The sequence below is a fragment of the Cryptotermes secundus genome, unplaced genomic scaffold (genome assembly GCF_002891405.2).
Source record: "Cryptotermes secundus unplaced genomic scaffold, Csec_1.0 scaffold537, whole genome shotgun sequence".
Classification (NCBI taxonomy): domain Eukaryota; kingdom Metazoa; phylum Arthropoda; class Insecta; order Blattodea; family Kalotermitidae; genus Cryptotermes; species Cryptotermes secundus.
This window is the reverse complement of record NW_019740661.1, coordinates 1,763,250-1,785,754: the sequence shown is the minus strand read 5'-3', so window position 1 is coordinate 1,785,754 and position 22,505 is coordinate 1,763,250. Positions and strand designations below refer to the sequence as shown.

The window sequence follows — 22,505 nt, the reverse complement described above, 5'->3', positions numbered from 1 at the left end:
GTAAAGAGGACTCCGATAAAAATAATAAAAAAAAATGTTTATGAACAGTTACGAGTTAAGTTATCGGAAATTGATCCCGATGCAACAAAGGAGGCAGTGTTAAAAAATAAATTCATTACCAAGTTGTTTTCGGAAAGAACTCAAGAAAGTCAAGGATTCTCAGAAGTCTGGCAATGGAACAGATGATAATTATACGCCAAGTTTATGGTACCACGATGAACTTTTATATTTAACGGCTCAAGAACTTCCCAGAGAGAGTGCCAGCAATTTGGATTGCATTGCTCTATCATTCGTTCTGATATGTGGCGCTACCAAACGAAGGTGTAAATAAGTCTCATTGTCCATCCTTTAATAATTGTACCAATCACCCGGTTCTAGAGTTAAAACTTTCAATAAATTTATATGCAAGAGGTTATTTCGTTTAAGTAACCAAGCCATTGTCCATTTTGACCTGGTTCTCTTCTTTTTAGTTTCTGATCTCAAAGCTAACGCTAGAGCGGTGTAAATTAAAAGTCCCTCCAACATGTTGCTCCGTGCAGGATCCGCCAAAACTGAGCACAAGACTGAGAACAAAACGGAATGTCTGTGCCCTCTTCAGCGTTCCGTCTTACCTGAAGTCTTACAACTACGCAGGCAAAACGGACGCTAAGACCGACCGTCTATGGGGCCCTTTACGAAGAAGACACTATTCTTAAGATCGCTGCCTGAGCATATGTTACACCGACAATCTGGCAATCTGCAAATTGAGGGGCAGTCCTGGGCAATTCCGCAGTCATGTCTTTGATTCTCGAATGTAGCGGTTGTAAAAAGGCCTCATAAATGCAATATCAAGCATCTGCATTTTATGTATGTAGTGTAAAAGAAAGCACAGCAGCACAAATTGCAGCGATGTGTTCTGTGTGTGTGACGAATATCCACCCAGCAACAAGAGAACAGAATTGCGATCTTTCGTAGGCTTGACTACATTGCACAAACAGTTTCTGCTTGAATCCAGCCACTTCCACAAGATTTCTGAGTTCCAAGTGGGGCTCCATTTATCAGCTCACCTTTCATCCTATGCATCTGAAATACGAGAAAGAGAGAGTCCCCTTGCTGAAAACCATAGCACTGTTGTGATGACTTGTCCCTTTCCGGGCAGATTTAAAACAGCCAGCCTGAATTCTCCCAATTAAACAAATGGCTTTACTTTTATCCTTTGGTTCTGATATCAGCCCAGTTCCATCAACGTCACAGATATTTTTGACAAATTTGTGTCCGTTAATAAGTTCCCAAATACACACAATAACAAAACTTCGCCCTTATAACAGCACACTGCCCGAGCATCTAACGACGTGGGTTCAAATTTTCGCGAAGACAGTTCAAGATGACGTTGGATAAAACTTCTGAAACAACGAAGTCCTGCTGATTGATTTTTCTCTTTTTACGCTACAAGGCAGCATGTTCTTCTCTGCAAACTGATCACAGCCTGCATATACCCAGTTAGTTCCTGTTTTTGCACAAGCGTGAAGGTATTACTGAAAGCATTCTATATCTGAGATGAAAATAAGTTGCAATTCGAAGTTACGCAAAAGCAATAAATACTCAGTATTTCGAAGTGCCTACTCCATTTTACACCGACAACAGAGACTCAGAATTTGTCTAAGATTAAATGCATTTAATTTACTATGGCTATTTACCTTTCTTAAGGCTCTCTACTTATTTTCTTCTGTTCAACCTTGAAGATTTATTTTTCCTTCATAAATGCGAACTACTGTTAAAGCTTATAAGTAAGTAAGTAAAGTAAAGGCATCCCTGTAACAGGCCGTGGAGGCCCATAGGGTTGTGAGATGTTGAGGTTCCCACATTTTCTAGACAATCGGCTCACAGATGGCGGCAAGGTTGTCAGCCCTACGTGCCGGCCGCCCTTTACCCCCAAGAATATTCAAAGAATATTGCTGCTACTCATTTCTGTTAGAGGCTGAGTCGACCCCAGGGCCATATGTTAAAACCTATACGGTAAGTAAATTAAAGATAGCTATAAAAATGGCATCTATAGAGGGGCGGATCCAGGTATTAACCGACAGTGCCCGCCTGGTTCCGCCTCATCGACTGCAACTTAGAAATGCAATGATTCTGAAGGATACCTTGCCTCAAATACATACCACCAACGCACAGACAGAAGCGAAAATAAAGTACATATTTCACATGTATATTATTATAAGATAACGTTTGTCACAACTATTAACATAAAGATGTGATACGATTAACTTACAGACGTACGTGTTTATATAACCAAATTGTAGCATCCGCATAAGTTTACAGGGACTCGAATAAGTATACTTTACCGCCATTTAATGATGTGGCAAGGTAACTTATATGTGAAGGAAAGCTATTTAGAACACGGTGATTAGGTCCTGATAAGCGTGTGTGTGCGTCACCAGGCCCTGATAAGCGTGCGTGTCACCATAGTATAAAGTCCGGGAAAGTACCTACACTGGGCTGTACCAAATACTATTTCGTGTTTTGGTTATGGTAAGGCAAGGTACAATCGCCAAGGGCTTTGGTACAGGCCATATTACAATACGGGCGGCCTCCAGGTTACACTAAGTGCCATGCTGCTTTTAGGGATGATGGATGCAACATCTGATGGTGGAGGGGAGGGGAGAGATTCCTTCTCCTATGGGTTTTATACGCACAAGCAGACTCTTCTAGAGATTGATGGATGACTCTCAACATCATCTTTACCGGTCTAGTAAGCCGATTCGAAAAGACCGCCACAATACAAAATACTGGGACTGGCCTTCAGCATCCACATCAATAAACATAACCGTCACATGTATATATTGTGCACTACTTCAGTTAATTTCATACTAAATATCGGATCAAGCTGTAATCTGAAGAAAGCAGTTTTCTGGGATGTGGCGCCGTGTAGATATTGTGTTAACCGAAGTTTCGGAGGAACTTATCGCCTCCATCTTCAGGGTAGAAGAAAATAAATCCGCAAGCGAACCACCGTGAGCAGGTGCAAGACTGTTGCACCTGCTCCTCAAGAAACGTCGGTTAACACAATATCTACACGGCGCCACATCCCAGAAGACTGCTTTCTTCATAGTTACCGCCGTGAAAACCTCAAATCTTACAAGCTGTAATCTGTTTGAATTTTTGCCAACCCCTCACCTCACCACAAAACCAACTACATTCCCCCAAACGCAACTAGCAACACTGCTCGGTCGCCCACATTTTCCCCAGAAGAAGCCTAGCGTCCTCCGGCCTTGGGATAAGGGATGCAACATAAAAATTAGATTCATTCCAGGTGCGGGATAGTGGCAGACGATCAGCATCTTAAAGTTAGCCATTATAGGAGTAGAAAGCGAAGCATTGTTTGGGTGGCACCAGAATAATGCCAGATGAACAAAGCAAGCGACGTCTTCCAGAGAAACCTTGTCTCTCGTATCGGACCAACAGGAGGTCGGAAATGGCGTTACTCAGCCAACTGTAACCAACGATCGGTTTGAGGTGTCAAGACCCTGTGTTTCACGATCCGATCAGCAAGACAAACGAACGCCAATGGGTACGGTGAGGATCTTCGCCCACAGAGTTGACCGTTTCCATCCGAGGGCTATCGAGGGGAATGTCGGTCACCAGAAGAAGTCATTATCATAAACTCTGTGGGCCTATTTATGACGATGGCAACTAAAGACATGTAACAGATCAAAGGACACAAGCGATGCAGGTGCCGGCAGATATTATTTTCTCTTTGAGGTACTACCTTCAAAATGTGACATCCTAGGATGCGAAAAATAGTATGTTTCACTGGTGAGTTGGCCGCGCCATAGCTCAAGCGGTTAGTCCCTGGCTTCCCACAGCGGCGGCCCGGGTTCGAGCCCGGGTCTAGTCAAGTGGGATTTGTAGTGGACAAAGTGGCACTGGGGCAGGTTTTCTCCGAGTACTTTGGTTCCCCTGCCAATCTTAATTCCACCAATTGCTATACAATCACCCTCACCTACCATCTGGGGCTTGTACAATAGGCCAGAAGTAGCCGCAATACAAGGGACTTAGTCCCACCCCATTAGCATTAAAAAAATAATTCACTGGTGAGATGTAGCGACAGGGAACCGAACCGAAGGTTTCTACGAAGTGGTTGTGATTGGACTCCGGAAGAAAAGGTTACGTACTCTGGACGTCGGACGTAACGGCAAAGCTCGAAGAGTAAGACGGTAAACCATAAATTCGCGAACTTACGCCATGTGGTTCGCAACTGTAGAAAAACGTACTAAGAAACGAAGCGTGAGTTCAAAACAGCAGTCATTCTGCGAGCCAGTACTACTCCTACTCGCCACGGTTTACGGTCGATGGGCTCAAGTGCGCTGTAACATCACAAAATGTCACGTAACTCAAGCCAACGAATCAGCGCCACTTCAGCTTGTACCTATCTAGGTGAAAGGGCTTCTCTTAAAATATAAATGTTTTTTTTCTGGCTGTCGTTTTAAACGAATTGGTGTAACAGGACTGCTTTGGTGCCAATCCGTAATGGCAGACCAAGGACTAAAGAGACAAGTGTTACATAAACAGGCCAGAGGCATAGTTCTCAGAGACGCTGGGCAGCCAGGTTGCCGAAATACAACGCAATCGCAAAGCTTGTTGCAGTATATAAGTTAGAACTGTGGGGAGAATTGTAACTAAGGCCAAGTCATCCTTGAAAATATGTGGATATGTACAGTTTCCACCTCCATGGAAAAGTCACAAAAAAAAAAAAAGTAACTTGCACTGATAATTTCGATTAAAATATTATATGACGTTATGATGATGGAAGAATATGATACAGGCGAACTGCTTGCAACCAATGAGTCTGTTCATGAAATAAAAGAAGCTATAGGGCATGAAGGGACCAGTAGATCTGTGACAGAAGATTTTAAATGGAGCGCACCGACACTCTTGACTGCGACGATTACGTTTCTGAGAACAATCCACGAAACTAAAAAAAAAAGAACATACAAATTTTATTCTTCAGATGAGACATGGGCCGGTCATGGTAGCCGAGCGGTCTAAGGCATGTACTGTCTTCGCTCTATCGGAAGCCGGGGTCGTGAGTTCGAATCCCACATAAGATATGGCTGTTTGGTATGTGTATGTGTTTATTCTCTTTGTGTTGTCCTGTGTTTAAGCAGAGGCCTTGCGACGAGCTGATCACTCATCCTAGGAGTCCTACCGTCCGTAAAATGATCACGAAACTGAAAGAATCAGAGACCAGCGCCCAAGGGGGCTGAAGAGCCAGTGAAAAAAATTAATGAGACATGGATTAATCTCAACCACCCGAAGAAATCATACTAGCAGATGAATGACAAGATGGGAAAGGGCAGGGGCTCAAGGGCTACAGTGGGGAAAAAGCAGACTTATTAAAATGCCACGCCGGATATGTTGCTCCTACAGCAGATTGTTACTCCGTTCCAAATCTAAAAGCTCGACTAATTACCGTAAGGAAATAAACATTCAATAATCGTTTCCTAACAATGACTTAACGTATTTCAGGCCTCAATCAGTTACTGTTATGGCCAACGCACGTTACAATTCCATTGTTTTCGACAAGGTTCCAACTACCCAGACAAGGATGACTGGAACTGTAGCATATACCTCATTCTGCAACACAAGCATGAGCACAGTTAACGGAATCGATGAAAGGAAATATACCGAAGCACAAAATGTATTAACCTGACATCACAGCTCATGATCATGACCACCGAGTGGACGTTCACAAGCTCATCACTGCCAATACAACCCTACTGACCGTTCTTTAAAATATCTCTTACCACCCTTACACTAATTACAGGTGACTTTCAGGTTACTCTACCTTTCTTCACTCATTCACCTTGCTATTCATTTGTACATCAGCAACAGGTGATTGTAGACGAGCAACTGTAATGATGATTAAGGCTGCTGGGCATGGGAACATGGGATGGTTCGAGGCGACAGAATAGCTTGGTAGTAATGAGAATCCGCAGCAATATGTGGCCTAATAATGGAACAAGGATTGGGTACCCGAATCCGCTAATGATAAATTAATCGGTCCGGCACAATATAAAACAGTTTACTTTCAGTGATGTAATTCCGATATATCAATCAATTATATATATTCTGACGTGTTGTGCTATGGAGGACGCCCCCCCCCGCCTGCGGTGACGTTGCCTAGTCGCCGTGTTTGCCGATAGCCTAGCAACGCTGTTGTGAGTTGTTTACGGCTACGTAGCAACTGCGGCGTCCCGTGTTACGTAATGGGTACCGCTGTTTACTCGCTTTGCATAGCGACCAGCATGCTTGGACTCGGCTCACTTCGGCTAAGCTCAGCACGTCACCGCTGGCGGAGGGGAGGGTGTCCTACATAGCGCAGACGTCACACTGTTCCCTCCTCAAGGCTGTTCGTCCCGAATAGCCTAACGGTGCTCCCCGTTCAAATAATAACAGTTGCGTACAAAATATCACTTTGTAAGAATACAAAAAAAAAAAAATGGTAATAAATTTCCTGAATGAATTATTTCACATCAGTGGCAATTAGAGCTTATTCCTTAAAATTAAATCTTGAACTCACTGAAGTTAATTTGTAAATAATAATTTCTAAGACTGAGCTACACAGATCTTTTTTCGTCTGGATCCAGGATGCGATTCTCCAGAGGGTCGCTTCTGTCCTGAATACGAATCTCGCATTTTCGAACCGTCTGTCAAGTTACGGTCCATGAAAGTAATACGATTTTGTACAACTCCTTTGATAGAGAAATGGTCCATACGCACAACAGATAAGACAGAAAAACACTTAACTGTATTTACGTTCCAACCAGCGTTCAGTGTTTATCTTCCGTCAAAATTGCAACACTTTTTTACATTTTACACTTCAAAACTACATGTTTCGGCCTCAAACGGCCATCTTCAGGTGTTTTTATGTTACACATATTTTATTAAAACCGTGTTAAAAACTGCTACACTGTTTTAATTCCTGTTAAAATCACACGCTGTAGTCTTCTTAAGTAAAACAAGATAAAACCCTTTAAAATTTCTGTTGCATATTATTTCACCTCACCCGAGGTGTCATTTTCGTAAATGTATCAAGGTGTTTCTCTCGGCAGCCTACCCCTCACGTTCGTGGTCTACTTTCAGTTTTTGACTGCCATATGCTCCTGGTTTGTGTGTGCTTCCTCCACAGCGTGTGGTGTTGTCTTTACTAGTCTAGTAAACCACTATGAAAACTTCCGTTATCCCTGAGCATACACATGACGACACGTAACGGTGGTTCAGTGTAAAGTGCAATAATTTCCTCTGTAACTAGGAAAGTCACAGACAAACAGAACGTTCTCGTTAACAACTGTCATATTTGCCCTAATAAAAAAAGCATTGTTCCCTTCCAAATACGTGTATTTCCACTGGACATTATATTCCAGAAAACAAAAAGGAGTTCCGGACAAAAAGTACGAGTACAAATCTAACTTTCTTACTGCATACACTTCAGATCTATTGCTATTATTGCTATCATTTTATTTACTTTCGTGAGGAACTTATTACTTAAGTATAGATGCTGTCGGATTTAGCCGCACAGTTTCGTGGCTGTGTTTGTAGTTTTTGACCTACGAACAATATTTCATATGACGTGTCGTTTTATATGAGCTACCGCCATACCAAATTTCACATGCCTAGCTCCAAGAGTTCAGCCTAGGTATCATGGCCACCCATTCACAAGACCAGCATGCTAGCCCAAGAATTTGATTTCATTTCATAGCAAATGTATAAATTCACGTCATATAAATATAACATTAACAACCTCAAATTTGTAGGAACAGACGTTATGAATTCTACACAGAAACTGTTTATTGTAACCGTTAAAAGTTTCAATGCATATTATACCGTATTAAGACCTCCTCTGTGGTCTAGTGGTCAGAGTTCCTGGCTACAGAGGCAGAGGTCCCGGGCTCGATTCCCGGCGCTACCAGATTTTCTGAGAAGTAGCGGGTCTGGAACGGAGTCCATTCAGCCTCGTGAGGATAACTAATGAGCTATTTAAAGGAAACAGCGGCTCCGGTCTAGAAAACCGAGATTAACGGCCGTGGGGATTCGTTGCGCTGACCATGTGACACCCTCTATCCGCTAAAGTTGGCACTAACTTCGTCGACAGGCGGCGGTCGCTCGGTAGGTATAGTTCGCTTGCGGACTACAGGCCACGGAGTTTTTGTTTTATACCGTGTTAAACATTTAATTGGTCGGGTTACACTTTGTGTGGAAATGGTATGGGAGAATTACGCACTGATACGAGTGCTCATACATGATACACATATGAAAATTAAAGAGAAGATGCCGGCATAAATTCCAGGATGTTAAAAAAAGGTAAACCTGCTGGCATAACAAGCCGTGGAGGCCCATAGGCTTGTGAGAGGTCGAAGTTGTCTAGACAATCTGCTCACACATGGCGATGAGGTTATCAGCCTTACGCGCCGGCCGCTCTTTACCCCCAAGAAGATTCGTGGTACTTATTTCTGTCAGAGGCTGAATAGACCCCCAGTACCAAAATGCGGCTGGAATGATTAGGTCAACTGAAAAATACAATGTACAACTCTAATTAGAAAAAACACGCACAATTCTAAACAAATTTAGACGAACACAGTTGTTACTGAAATAAAATAACATGCTCGAAACGCTGAATATTCGCTGAAGAGAAATTATATGCAATCAATGTCAGGATGGAACATTCACCTTGACTATCCCTTACACGCCTTGCATGAACTCTCTAAGTTTATACGTAAGAAATAAAACATTACTAAGCAGATGTAGGACGCTACATTTTACGTCACAGGTCAAGTCATATAACCAAACTATTTAAATGCTGAAATATATTTCCATCTGTCTGATCCTGTGTTCTGTTCCGCCAGCGTTTTGAAACTTTCTCCCACAAACGTCACAAGACAAGAAACCACTTTCACCGTAATACAGCACTTTCACTGAGCTCAAAAACAAGAATCAGACTCAGGCTATATACGATTACATGATAACCGCAACGCAACACACAGTGGCTTGCGAAATGTTCACGTGTGGGCCGCGCCATAGCTCAAGCGGTTAGTCGCTGGCGTCCCACCGCGGCGGCCCGGGTTCGATCCCGGCTCTGGTCAAGTGGGATTTGTAGTGGACAAAGTGGAGCTGGGGTAGATTTTCTCCGAGTACTTCGGTTTCCCCTGCCAATCTTCATTCCACCAACTGCTCCACAATCACCCTCACCAATCATCTGGGGCTGGTACAATAGGCCAGAAGTGGCCGCAGTACAAGGGACTTAGTCCTACCCCACTAGCAATAAACAATGTTCACACGCACTACACAAAAGTGCCGAATTATGTACGAAGGAAAGAGGTACTACCGCTAACCTCTTCTACAGCGGTGCACTCCAGAATTTTAGTTCGAAGTCAAAACCACAGGTAAACAGTCAACAGCGGCTTACAGCAGAAACCGAAGGTTCGACACGGCCGCCTCTCATCTTCAGAACCTACTTCAGTTCTGCAAGTGGTCACTTGCTGCCTTGACAGTGTCGTATGTGAAACATAAATCGGCATATATCACAGGAAGAACTACATATACGGCGACCTGCATATTTACGGTACTAACAAGTACACTGGCCAACTAACTTCATGGAGCCGAGCCCTTCTCAAGAAGCCGTCATTTGTGCAGCTACTCAAGAACTTCCCAGCATTTTATGGAATCCGAAGGTTCATTTCTGTGTTCATAAGGTCCGTATTCAGAGCCAGATCAATGCAGTACTTACGGTACTAACAAGTACATTGGCCAACTAACTTCATGGAGCCGAGCCATTCTCAAGAAGCCGCCATTTGTACAGCTACTCAAGAAGTTCCCAGCATTTTATGGAATCCGAAGGTTCATTTCTGTGTTCATAAGGTTCCTATTCGGAGCCAGATCAATGCAGTCCATACCACCCCATTCTCTCTCTAATATCCATATTAATATTTTCAACCAACCTACATCTAGTCTCCCTAGTGGTCTCTTTCATTCCAGCTTTCCCACCAAAATCCTGCATGCATTCTTCTTCTTCTTCTTCTTCTTCTTCTTCTTCTTCTTCTCCATGCGTGCTACATGATCCGTGAATCTCATCCGCCCTGATTTCATCATTCTGATTATATCTGGCGAAGAGTGAAAGTTACGAAGCTCCTGCTTATGCAGTTTTCTCCTACCTCCTATCACTTCATCCCTAGTTCGGTCCAAATATTCTCTTCAGCGCCATGTTCTAATACCTTCTGTCTATATTCTTCCCTTAATGACAGAGACTAAGTTTCACACCCATAAGAAAACGATAGGCTAAATTACTGTTTTGTATATTTTATTTGTTATGTTTTTAAACATCAGACGGGAAGATAAATTGCTCTGGACTGAATGGTAGCACACGTTACCCAAATTCCATCTCCTAATTTCCTCCTAAATCAAATTTTGGGTCGGTACAATCGGAAGGTTGCGGGTTCGATTCCCGACGACGTTCCTGGATTTTCAATTGTCCTAATCTTTCTAGCCACATTATGGCCCTGGGGTCGACACAGCCTCTAACAGAAATGAGTACCAGGAATCTTCCTGGGGGTAAAGGAAAGCCGGAGCGTAAGGCTGACAACCTCACCGCCATCTGTGAGCCGACTGTCTAGAGAAAATGTGGGAGCCTCGATGTGTCACACTCCTATGGGCCTCCACGGCCTGTTACAGGGATAGCTTTACCTTTTTACCTTTTACTATCATTACCAAGGGGGCGGCACGCGGTAGCGTAGTGGTTGAGGTACTATGCTACAAGTCGGGTTCAGGTCCCGATGAGGTCATTGGATTTTATTTCAATTAACCTAATCCTTCCGGCCGCAGTATGGCCCTGGGGCTCACTCAGAAATGAGTACCAGGAATTAAATAATTTTTCTGGTCATCTTTGAGCCGACTGTCTAGATACTGTGGGACCCTCAACGTCTCACAACCCTATGGGCCTTCACGGCCTGTTATAGGGATAGCTTTACTTTTTTGCTCTTACTGTCATTACCAAATATTTGAAATGTGCCACATTTTCAAAGCATCTGTTAGCTATCTTTATGTAAGTAAATTACGGGTGTTAGCACAAAGATTAGACATCATGCTATTTGCATTTGCTCACGCCACTGGCGGCCTCTCCGCTAGATCATACATCCAGTCAAGTAGCACTGTTCTGACAGGCAAAAAAAAAACGAGTTTGCAATATGGAGGGAATAAGAAACGTGTACAGAACTTTACATAACAAGGAAATGGCTTAGACGGGAGGGGGGGGGGAGCTGAAGATGATGAATAAGAAGAAAAACTGCCGACTTTCTTGGCGACTATTGTGCAAGGATAGCTGCTGATAATTTCCGGAACTAATTTGCTGCAAATGGCGGGAGGCAACAGATAGTACGTTTGACGTTAACCTGCAAAGCCACATCAGTGTTTGGATTTGAAAAACCAATCAATCAGACCTGTGGAGTGGCGTCGGTCGGGCGTCACAGGCGTCGAGATGCCGGCGGCATGCAATTTCTTTATAAAGATCGGAGGACAGCCGATCGAATGCCGCTTCTATTTCTCAACCAAGAAAATTGCATTTTATTAGTTTATTTTACAACGACACATGTAGCTGTGATAGTCTACAAACGACTGGGAGAGGACGTAGAAAACCTGGCCATGGCCTGCTTTCAAAGTGCCGCGAGGACGCACAGAACAGCCGATGTTCCGACCAAGAATTGAACTGGCACCTTCCGAATATGAAGAGATTTCCTTGCTAAACACTACACCGTAACATTCCGCAGTAGAAATGAGTAGAAATGGATATGGGAAGAATCGGCTATTGACTATTTGGAGAAATCTGAAGAAATTAAAGGAAAGATTTGAGGTTTTCACAGCGGTGGTTATTAAGAGCACTACATTCTTGGATGTAACGCCGTGTAGTCCGTTGAAAGTTTGCCGCCGTTTAGGAGGAACATATCGCCTCTATCTTCAGGGTCGAAGAATAAGCCGAGCAAGAAACCAGGGTCAAAGCAGGTGGCAATCAGAACCCTGCCTACCAGCTGCTGGAAACGGCTGAGGAAAACAAACAGGATGTCAAGCTATGCTGTTTCCGGGCCGGGATTCGAACCGAGTGGGCCTACCTGCCGCAATATGAGGCAGCAATACTGGTATCACTTATTGTAAGCAATTAAGTATAAGAGGGATGGATAACCAACCATCAAAGGCACGATATTCATATCAAGTTTAATAAAAATCTTTCCAATTGTAACAAGGACATTTGGAAGGGACAGACAGAGACCGACACGACGATTATATAAGCTACTTTTATTAAGAAAAGTTGAATTAGAGCAAATCGACATTTCAAAAGGGGCAACCACTACACTGTCCACTGAAGTGACGTAACCGACAATGAAGGATTAGGGACGATTTTACTCATTAGGAAACGAAAACGAAGTGTCGTTGGCGAGACCTTGGAACAAGCCGACAGTGCGCGATGCGACAATCGATAACAGACAGGGAAAAAGGGTGTGCAACCTCACACCATATACTACGCGAAATTGTAGAACAGCAATCTTGAATGAATCCTGGAACTACATGTGATACATCTCCAGTACCCTACTTAAACACGACTTCTTTCCACACTAACACAAATCAGGCCCCAACTACCTACCTATTATTGGGCCGGGTAGTCTCTAACGAGGGGGCTGTTCGTTTACTGCTTCAACTTGCAAATTACCTTTGATTTTTACTTAATTTCACGATGCTTTATGACTTTTTCAGGTCATTTCCACCTAATCTTCATGGCACAAAGGTGACGATGGACGCAACAGGCTCCTCGAAACGCTGGTATCCATCCTCCAAACGGCGTGGCGTCATATACCAGACGACCATATTAACTGTCGTGCATGGAAGATCCTCAAATCTTACAATTACAGAAGAGTTTAAAACTGATGTTCCAATCGTATTCGTATACTTGAACGTTCCAGGTCTGTCTTCCCTTTATTCATGAAACGACGAATTCTTGATATTTAAAGTGGCCCAAATTCATGACGAGGGCCATGAAATGAAATATCGTGAACTAGGACTGGGCCAATACAAAATATGTATTCGTATTGGCATGTACAACAAGATACCCAAACCCAGCTACGTCTCGACAGTTATTCCTGTCTTTTTAAACATGAAATGTCACCATGCAAATTTCAAAGATCAGCTTACAAAGATTCACCGTCGTCGTGCAAGAACATCACTTGCCGTCGCCATGCCGTAATTTTAGTCGTCTTAACAACATATCATAGGTCAATTAAAACTATTCCAAGCACTTACATAAACAAAACTTCAAGACGCCGCAAAGAATAGCTATCAAATTTGTTACGTAAAAATTCATTTTTACAAAATCGGTGTCATCCTGTAAGCAGACAACCGGCTTAATTTGAATGCCATGGCCGAATGGATTGGTTTAACAGTAACACGTCCGGTTTGCAATCAGGGTTAACCAGTTCAAAGTCCTGTCACGGAACACCTACCTAGACTGAGGGGCTTCTTGGATTACCACAATTCCTCGATTGGATTCCTGATCAGATGACGATCGCTTATTCTCACATCCTTCCTAGCTCTTCATTCATACTTACCCCACCTGCTCTCATCTGATGCTTCACACACTCAGCCCATGCTGCCATAAAATAACCGAATAACCGAATAACTACAATGCAAGAATTCTGGTTGGGACTAGAAAACGATCTCGAGTGTTCCAAGCTTTAGCACGTTTGTCATCGGCCCATCCATGAACATGCTACGCTTACGATGGATTAGAGTAACATACCGATATGAAGTTACGTTTTTGAGATATGACGAATTTAAAGTTTACAGTGATTAAACTGATACTTTCTAGTAGTACTATGCAAACTTTTGTTATAATATTCACAGATCCCATTATTCATCTATTGTTTAGCGAAGTACTTTAATTTTAAAACATATTTACGAGTATTCGCATCCCTGCAGAGCGTCTCTTAAAATAGCTGTCCATCTGTAAGCATTAAAACTCTCCAAGATTTTCAAATTTTCATACAATTTAACATTGGAGAAAATAACTAGAATTTGAAGAGAGCAGCCTTCTTGGATGTGGCGCCGTGTAGATATTGTGTTAACCGACTTTTCGGAGGAACGTAACGCCTCCATCTTCAGGGTAGAAGAAAAAAGATGGAGGCGACACGTTCCTCCGAAACGTCGGTTAACAGAATATCTACACGGCGCCACAATCCAGAAGACTGCTTTCTTCATAGTCACCGCCGTGAAAACCTCAAATCTGACATAACTAGAATTTTTGCACCAATTCCGAGGTCGAGTAACATCGAACAACAATAACGTACGTATTTTACACGATACGCGTTTTTGCGTGCATTTCAAGCTTCATTCACGTAGCTCCGTAATATTTATCAGAATTAAGAATGTCTGTAACAGATGTCGGAAAGAAGAATGAAACGCACATTTCATATCCAATACATTTTTTTTCTGAAGATCTTACTGTTTCCGAAATAACTACACAACAGTGGAAGAGAGAGGACGCTTTATTACGCAATGCACGTATTTCCTAACTTGGCATTAATATATAAAGACTTTGTAGCATGTCGTGTACTGATACATCTACCTATATCTGACTACAGCATCATTCTGAACAATAACAGTGGGCCCATTCTAGGGCACCTACTAGAGCTGTTGTCACACTTCATCAATCATAAAACGAAATTCTCTTATTGTCCCCAAACTGTCTTCCTTTCACAAACAGTTTAACATTTGGAGAGTCATCAATATTATCATTTCAGCACCTGAAAAAATATAACTATAAAGTCACATGACTAAATTCTATAAAACAAGAATGATTATTGGTGTTTCAGTAATACTACCATAGTCAATAAGTTCGTGGAATGGCCGCAAAGCGTCGTACGGGTATTTACTGCCAATATGTTTCAGCAATGCTTTCGACAGCTATATCAACGTTGGCAGACTTGCATAGCGGCCAAAACAATTCCTCCATTTAATATAATGCGTAAAACCATATTCCACGAACTTAATGACTCTACCACGTATGTCTGCACAAATATGAGTAATTCAGATGAAAAGTAATAAGTGTAGATGCTTTGTTAATACGAGCTCAAGGTGGTCTCCTTCATGGGTATCATCCATTTTCTTGTCTTTTGCAATAGCATTTTAATAAAACTGGCACTGTACTGTACCTTCTGGCATAAAGCTGCAATCTTTTCTGTACACCCTGTCACAGGACCACCACGAGCTGCATTTAAGTTAGTTACAGGTAGAAATGCACTTTTATGACCAGCCCTAAGCACTGTTTGCAGCACATTAAACTCAGTTACATCATACGAATACTTTAAAAAATGTGAAACAATCCATCTCCTTGGCACTGTAACCTACAATTCTCAACCAGTTCACAGTTTCCCCACATACTTGGATGTTTACTGCTGATCTTTACAATTGTTCTTCAAACTCCATGCCGTTTCTATCATTTTAATATGGCAAAGTGTTCACTGTTCTCATGTTCACCTGCCTTCTCATTACGTGGAAGATGCTAAAACTTACAAAAATATTTGTCATATATTTCCATGAACTGTGAAAGCTTCTATTAAATCTGTTGAAATGTCCGACAATATAACACTTTCTCAAGTGTATATACTTCTTCATGTCATATTTCTGGGAATAAATCATTGGAATTCTTACATTCAAATTTACAGGAAAATGGTCCCACTTAGAATATTTTCTACAACAGTAAGAGGTGGAATCAGAAAACTCTTCATTTCTTATTTCCTCTTTGTTCTCTTCTAGGTTTCCAACCAGGCCCCTGACACCCTCTTCTCTCCTTCTTAATACCAATATGGTATTTTATTTGTATATGACTGTCCAAAAGGAATGATCCACAAACACAAAATGTGTGAGAAAAATCAACACCTGAACTCTATTATCTGTTATTAATAAAAAAGAACACTTGCTGCTTCATTCTTCTTGCATTATTCAGATCAGTCCTCACTTTTCTCTTTTTCATATTCATATACTAAAAACTTAATATACTATGCCTGAAATTCAGTACTTCCAAATCCCCAGTATGCTTCATGAATGTTTAGTCTGTCATAACCATCGAAGCTGTACAGGGAGGATACTTGGCAGATGCGCCAGAGCATAGCCTTTCCGCTATCTGCATTCAACGTGCGAATAGCAGCCTGTTAGTTGCAACTAGCTGTCTCCTTGGAGTACAAATTAATGCTATTTGAACAAAACACAGGTACCATGATCATTCTCACCTTCATTGCACAACATCAACTGTTACATCATGAAGTAGAACTTCAGGCATAAGGTTTTGATTTCCTGTGGTTGACTATCTGGTGTGTGTATCCACATTTCTCTTTAAATTTTAAGAGTTCTGTCAGTATAGAAGAATCTTCCACACCCTTGCATCCACTGTCATCACTTGACTAGCAGCAAGTGTGTATTAATAATCAATCACTTGGTATGGTTGAGTACTGAGAGCAGACATCCTGAAAAATGTTATATTTGGGATCAATTCCTTGTGAAAAAGTTCATTTCTTCTCCTTATGAATGAGATTTAAATCTCATGCCTAAAAACCAGCTACTTTTAATTCTTTGCTCTTCATCAGTGTGTCAAATTAAATGCAATGAAATTACCATAAAACAGGTTAATACTGCTATCTTTGAGTAACTCGATTGTTCAGTGCGACAATACATGGAATTATTAAAGATGGACTGACAAATATAGTACACAAATTAGAATTACCTATCATTCACAACTACTAACTTTGTCAAAGTACAGATACAGCCACTGGAATTAGAATATCAAACAACATGTAATTAAATGCAATATCTTTTGTGGACAATTATCTCTAGCTCAGAACACAATTTTCAAACAGACCACAAGCCCTGGTATAAGAATGACACAGTGAAAGTCAGGATATGTGGCAGATCAGCGCTTCCAAAATTCAACCTACTGAGTAGTCACTTTGTTCCTTAGCTACCTTCCCATGGACTGTATTACAAAATCACATTTTCTCCACTGTGCTGACACAGATACAGTATCTGCACTGCAATGACCAGATCTATGAAGCACACCCTAATGGCAAACAAATTTATTTTAGTCAAATGCTTTCAGGTCAACACTGCTTAAATATAAGTAATCAAACTAATCAATTATCATATTCCATCCAATGCAACACAGAGAATGTATAACATTCAATTTGTTTTATTAAAAACACATGTTTCGACCATTTTATCTAGTCTTCATCAGGTGAATACAAATTGAATGTTATACATTCTTTGTGTCACCTTAGAACATGATAACTGATTAGTTTGATCATGCAACAGGATGCATTCCATAAAGATCAGTCTTCAAAAGTTTACTATCTTGTATTAATAGTGTTTATGATCTTGCAGTCATATTAATTCCATTCTTGTCCATGTTATTACGTGTCATATGAAATCAACTGAAAAACTGCATAGAATATTTAAGTAAGCAAATTTTATACAGTTTTTCTGGCAAGATTTGCTACCTTTTTTTGTGAGGAGGAAACCATTAGCATATATTTTTGGGAACAGAAGGATATGATTGTGGGAGGTGCAAAACCACCCAGCAGACCACATATGACCCATGTGCCACCAACTGAACAGACTGTGCATGCAAAGGGACCCAACAAAGAAGACGAAAGAGATTATTAAATAAACGGTATAGACGGAAGTGGAAAAATGTCAGAAGGTAGTTCAGAGAAACAGAAACTTGACAGCCTGCTCTGTCACAAATTAATGTTAGTGTAAGCTAGGTTAAAGTAAAAGTAAAGCTATCCCTGTAACAGGCCATGAAGGCCCATAGAGTTGCGAGACGTTGAGGTTCCCACATTATCTAGACAATCGGCTCAAAGATGGCAGTAAGGTTGTCAGCCTTACGTGCCGGCCACGCTTTACTCCCCAGGAAAATTATTTACTTAATTCCTGGTACTCATTTCTGTTAGAGGCTGAGAGAACCCCAGGGGCCATAGTGTGTCTGGAAGGATTAGTTCAATTGAAAAAATCCAATAACCTCATCGGGACTTGAGCCCACAACTTTCCAGCTTGTAGCATAGCCCCAACTACGCTACCATATGCCCCTAGTGTAAGCTAGGTTAGCTGCAAAAATTTATTATTTTGCAACAGTATATGTCTGATAACTTACATTCTTCTCACATGCCCTTGTGGCTAATTTTTAATTATCATTGTTCAATATTGATAATTATGACATCTTAAATTTTAATGCCACATTTCGGCATAATTTTTATATTTCCAACAATCATGACAATATGTACTAGAAACAATTAAGATTTGCAAGCTTTATATGTACTGTAAAATGGGGTACATAAATCAGATTTACCAGTATGGTTACTCCCTACTTTAATCTTCCCTCAAGGCGGGAGGGGATCAAGGCACACACATGGACAGAGTAAAATGACAAACAGTTATCCCATGAGCGAAACTCACTGGTTTCACTGAAATATTACATGGGAACCACACAAGTTGTCATGTCATAACCTCATCTAAACTTTAAGGCAGTAATGAAAACTACTGAGCAAGAATTTTTCTGCTGTTGATACAAAACGCAACTGCCCATAAAAGACAGTATATAATGGAAGAAAATTTCTCCAATAGACAATTTGATTCCTTACATGACTTCAGTTACTTGTTAGATGAATCTAAAATATCAGTAGGTTATAATAATTTTGTGCCAGTGCCAATGGAGTTGGCAGTCACACTCGTACCCTCATCGTGGACAAACAAGATGACTGCAACACAATCTGCACATGTCAGACCAGGCAGACAGATGCCATGCTGATCACCTACATGATCACGTTTTCAGCTTTTATAGTTTCTTTCATACTCTCAGACAATAAAGGTATAAATTACAGTCATTCCATGGATGTTTATTTTCTGACATGCTGAATCCTGCCAATGTTCCCTCACTTACAACACAAGGAATGTCAATGGAACTAATGCAGCAAGCTCACATTATTCAATTCAAGACCACCAAATGCAGTTTACTGATGGTAACAGTACTGTTGCAATCATTTCATGGAAATTACTAATAAGCTCAAAATTGCTGAAAATGAATTTAAAGCAACTTGGATGTGGAGCTGCCATTTCAAGAAAGCAAAAATTGCTGAAGAATAGTCATCAATTTTAGTTCTTAACACAAGTCCAGCAGATATTCCATATCAAACGTTCCAATGAAGGGCCAACAGCATGCTGTGCATTACTTGATCAGTGATAGAAGGAAAGGGTATCATAAGTTTGCTTTATTTTGTCACAGCTGTATATGTGAAATATCAAACTGAAAAAGAGAACCACTTTGACTCAAGCCAAGAAACGGCTGCATGTGTAATTCACTAAAACCAGAGAACACAAATATTAGTGACAGTAATTTGCATGACTGGGCATGTAACACTGTACATAAAATAGGTATGAAAAGCTTTCACACTTCTGGAAATTGATTCTACAATTTAAAAAAGTCATGTCATACTGGTTGCAAGAAAATCACAGAATTTCAGGACATCATGTCATACAAAGCAACAATCAAAATATCAACTGTGTGAAATGCTGATAAGTTAGGATTTAAATGAGAAATGTGCCTACTTATTTATGGGATTAACACAAAAAACAGAAGAACAACCTGTTAGCATTTTAATTCATTCTTATACAGTTATGACTATAAGTACAGATGGTTCTTCTTTCCTGAATTATATGTTTGTCTTCATGGGCCATGAAGTACATTCTGAATCTGTGCCCTGAAATCAGTGTTCATAGCTAGGGACCTTAACACTCATGTATCATATCCAGCCAAAAGATTTTCTTTAAAGACAGAAATCAGCAGTATTTGTGGACTCATATTCAACTTACAATGATAATATAAGCCTCAAATCAATCAAGCCAACACAACTCTGGAAATCATTAAAATTTCACCTTGAACAACATGATGCATTCAACCACTAGATAAAGAATTCTTTCATCAATTAAAGGCACTTTTCCAAAGCTAGTCTGTTACGATCTTCTGCAACAGAACTATCAAGTTTGAGATACCGCAATGAGCCAGCACTGCAGTCACTACTTCACTTTCAACTTCTGACAACTTCATTTTGAAATTCTGTCAGGTACTCCCCAAATAGAAAAAATGTAACAGTGTGACCACAAGCTTTCAAAATACCAGCACAATTCTGTTTGTACAGAATGCAAAAATGTTTATAAACTGTAGTACTCTAGAGGTTCACATAACCCCATAAATACAGCATGGAGTAAGGTCTGGGGATCTAGGGAGCCAAAGAATGAGTACTGCTCTTTCTATCGAAGCCTTCTGCACCTGAGATGTCATTTTCCTTTGACAGAGATCAGAATGACACTTAGAGATCACAGTCTTCTGGGATGTGGTCTCATGTACTTTCATAGAGAAGTACCTATCTATGCAACTAAAGAGTGTAATACCCCAGAAGACAGTAAGCTTTATATTCACCACCTTGAACACATCATAACTCACATTAACATTATTGTCAACAGAAATGATCCTATGACACACTTTATAGTGACCATATATCATCCTCTCCCATTTCGAACAAAGTAACTCATCTTTTCTGAAGATATGAAAATTGTAATATTAATGTCAATTCCTCTGAATTGGTCTTCCTTTCAGAGTTCTCAGATCAACAAAGAAATCTCATCTGAATCTGTAAATAATATTCAATCACGTACCCCAACAACAAATTAATCACATCTGGTCACATGGGATGTAAGTGGTTCTAATGTCATCTTTCATTTATAATAAAATTTATCAGAAAGCTTGACAGGTTAAATATAATTTCTATAAGGACAGTGTCTATGTAAGTAGTACTTGTCTGAAAAAATGTTATCCAAATTAAAAAGGGTGTTATTAATTCATGATTCAATTTAAGCCATGTACCCACTCTCTTCAATTGTATAGATCTGTTGTTAATAGAAATGGTGGGTATACTATTGTACATATTCTGAATACAAACACTGTACTAACTGGAAACCTCACAGCAACTGCCCTTTTATATACAGATACCTATAATTTTGGTACATTAAATGTGGCACGATGGTGACCACATGCATAATTTATCAAATAATGCTGTTGTCAAACAGATTTAAAATTAAAAATCTCAAGAAACTGTGATGCCTGAGAATCAAGAGAATTAACATTCTTGAATGGTGTAAAAATCAATAGTGATAAAATGGCAGATACGGAAGATTCCATATCTTTATCGGGGCACCTTCTGATGCCCCTAATGTAAACAGATCTAGACTTTTCTGTCACTCGAACTGTCATTGCCATAATGACTGACAGCGTCCTTGGCCTATTTGTCAACCAATTACCGAGTGTAAGGTCAGTTTACAGGTCCCCAAACTTTAACTGAAGTTTATATAATAAATATGAACCGTACTCACCCCATAAACCAATCCACGGTGTCGCGGAGATATTCAGGTAGCCTATCCAGCTTGGAAGATTGTTTAAATATCGACACAAACAGAGCCTAGCTTAATAATTTTGACTAGCACATCCACTGCCATTCACTGTATAATCAAACATGGCGACTTACACTTCAGGAACCACTTCCCCCATAATACAGCATTAAAAGACAAACAGCGCATGGCCATCTATATAACAAAAAGAGCAAACTTTGCCTAGAACATCCTTCAGGGAACGTCACACCTTGAGTTGGCAACTTTATGTAAGGGAAAAATCGTGCGCTCTACGAGATCCCCGCTCTGGTTATACTGATGCATAGTGTATGTTTACGATGTTGACAGTAGGGTCTAACAAAATACTGATTTGTGATGCCGTGTAATCCGATTTAACCCCATAAAGCCGACTTGTTACTGTGTGGACCAGCTACTGTTAACACACTAAAACTGCACTTTGCCCGCAGCATTTTTGTGTTTCGCACGGTTCTCAGAGCAAACAAAGGCTGTTTCTCTACTGGCTGGTTTTTGTAGCTCTGACTACTAGAAATAGGGCATAATTTGCTGTACTGAGCCTTGTACAGTACAAAGAAATATGAATTACTATTATATTTGTAAATATAAGTAAATACTGACAATGGACTTACTAATACGGACTAAGATTGACAAATGACAGACCCGACCTCTCGTTAGAGAGGGCGCCCCAAATGGACACTACAGTAACTTTCATATATGTGTGGGGAGGGGGAAATCTGGTCATGAGCCCCATGCGGGGCTCAACATCAAGACAACCAAGACAGAGAAACTGACCGTCAGTCGCAATGTGACTTGGATAGGCCGACTAATCGTCGGTTTAACATAACTTTGGCAGTCTGCAATGGGAAAGGTAAATTGATGTTTCAGTGTAACATACTGGCTCAATTCGCTCAACAAAAGGATGAGCAATTTCATAAATACACCAGTCACGCAGATGCAGTTTTAACTGCTTATGTAATAAG

The 22,505-nt window shown here is 40.8% G+C and overlaps 1 protein-coding gene across 1 annotated transcript in view; it reads right to left on the bottom strand.

Annotated features, from left to right (window-relative positions):
• Nucleotides 1-22,016, bottom strand: part of LOC111872504 (MOB kinase activator-like 2) — a 72,960-nt gene extending 50,944 nt beyond the window's left edge. The window contains exon 1 of the mRNA XM_023866492.2: nucleotides 21,493-22,016. Coding sequence (XP_023722260.1) covers nucleotides 21,493-21,497 — 5 coding nt within the window. The 5' untranslated portion in view covers nucleotides 21,498-22,016. The remainder of the gene's footprint in view (nucleotides 1-21,492) is intronic.
• Between the last annotated feature and the right edge of the window lie 489 nt (nucleotides 22,017-22,505).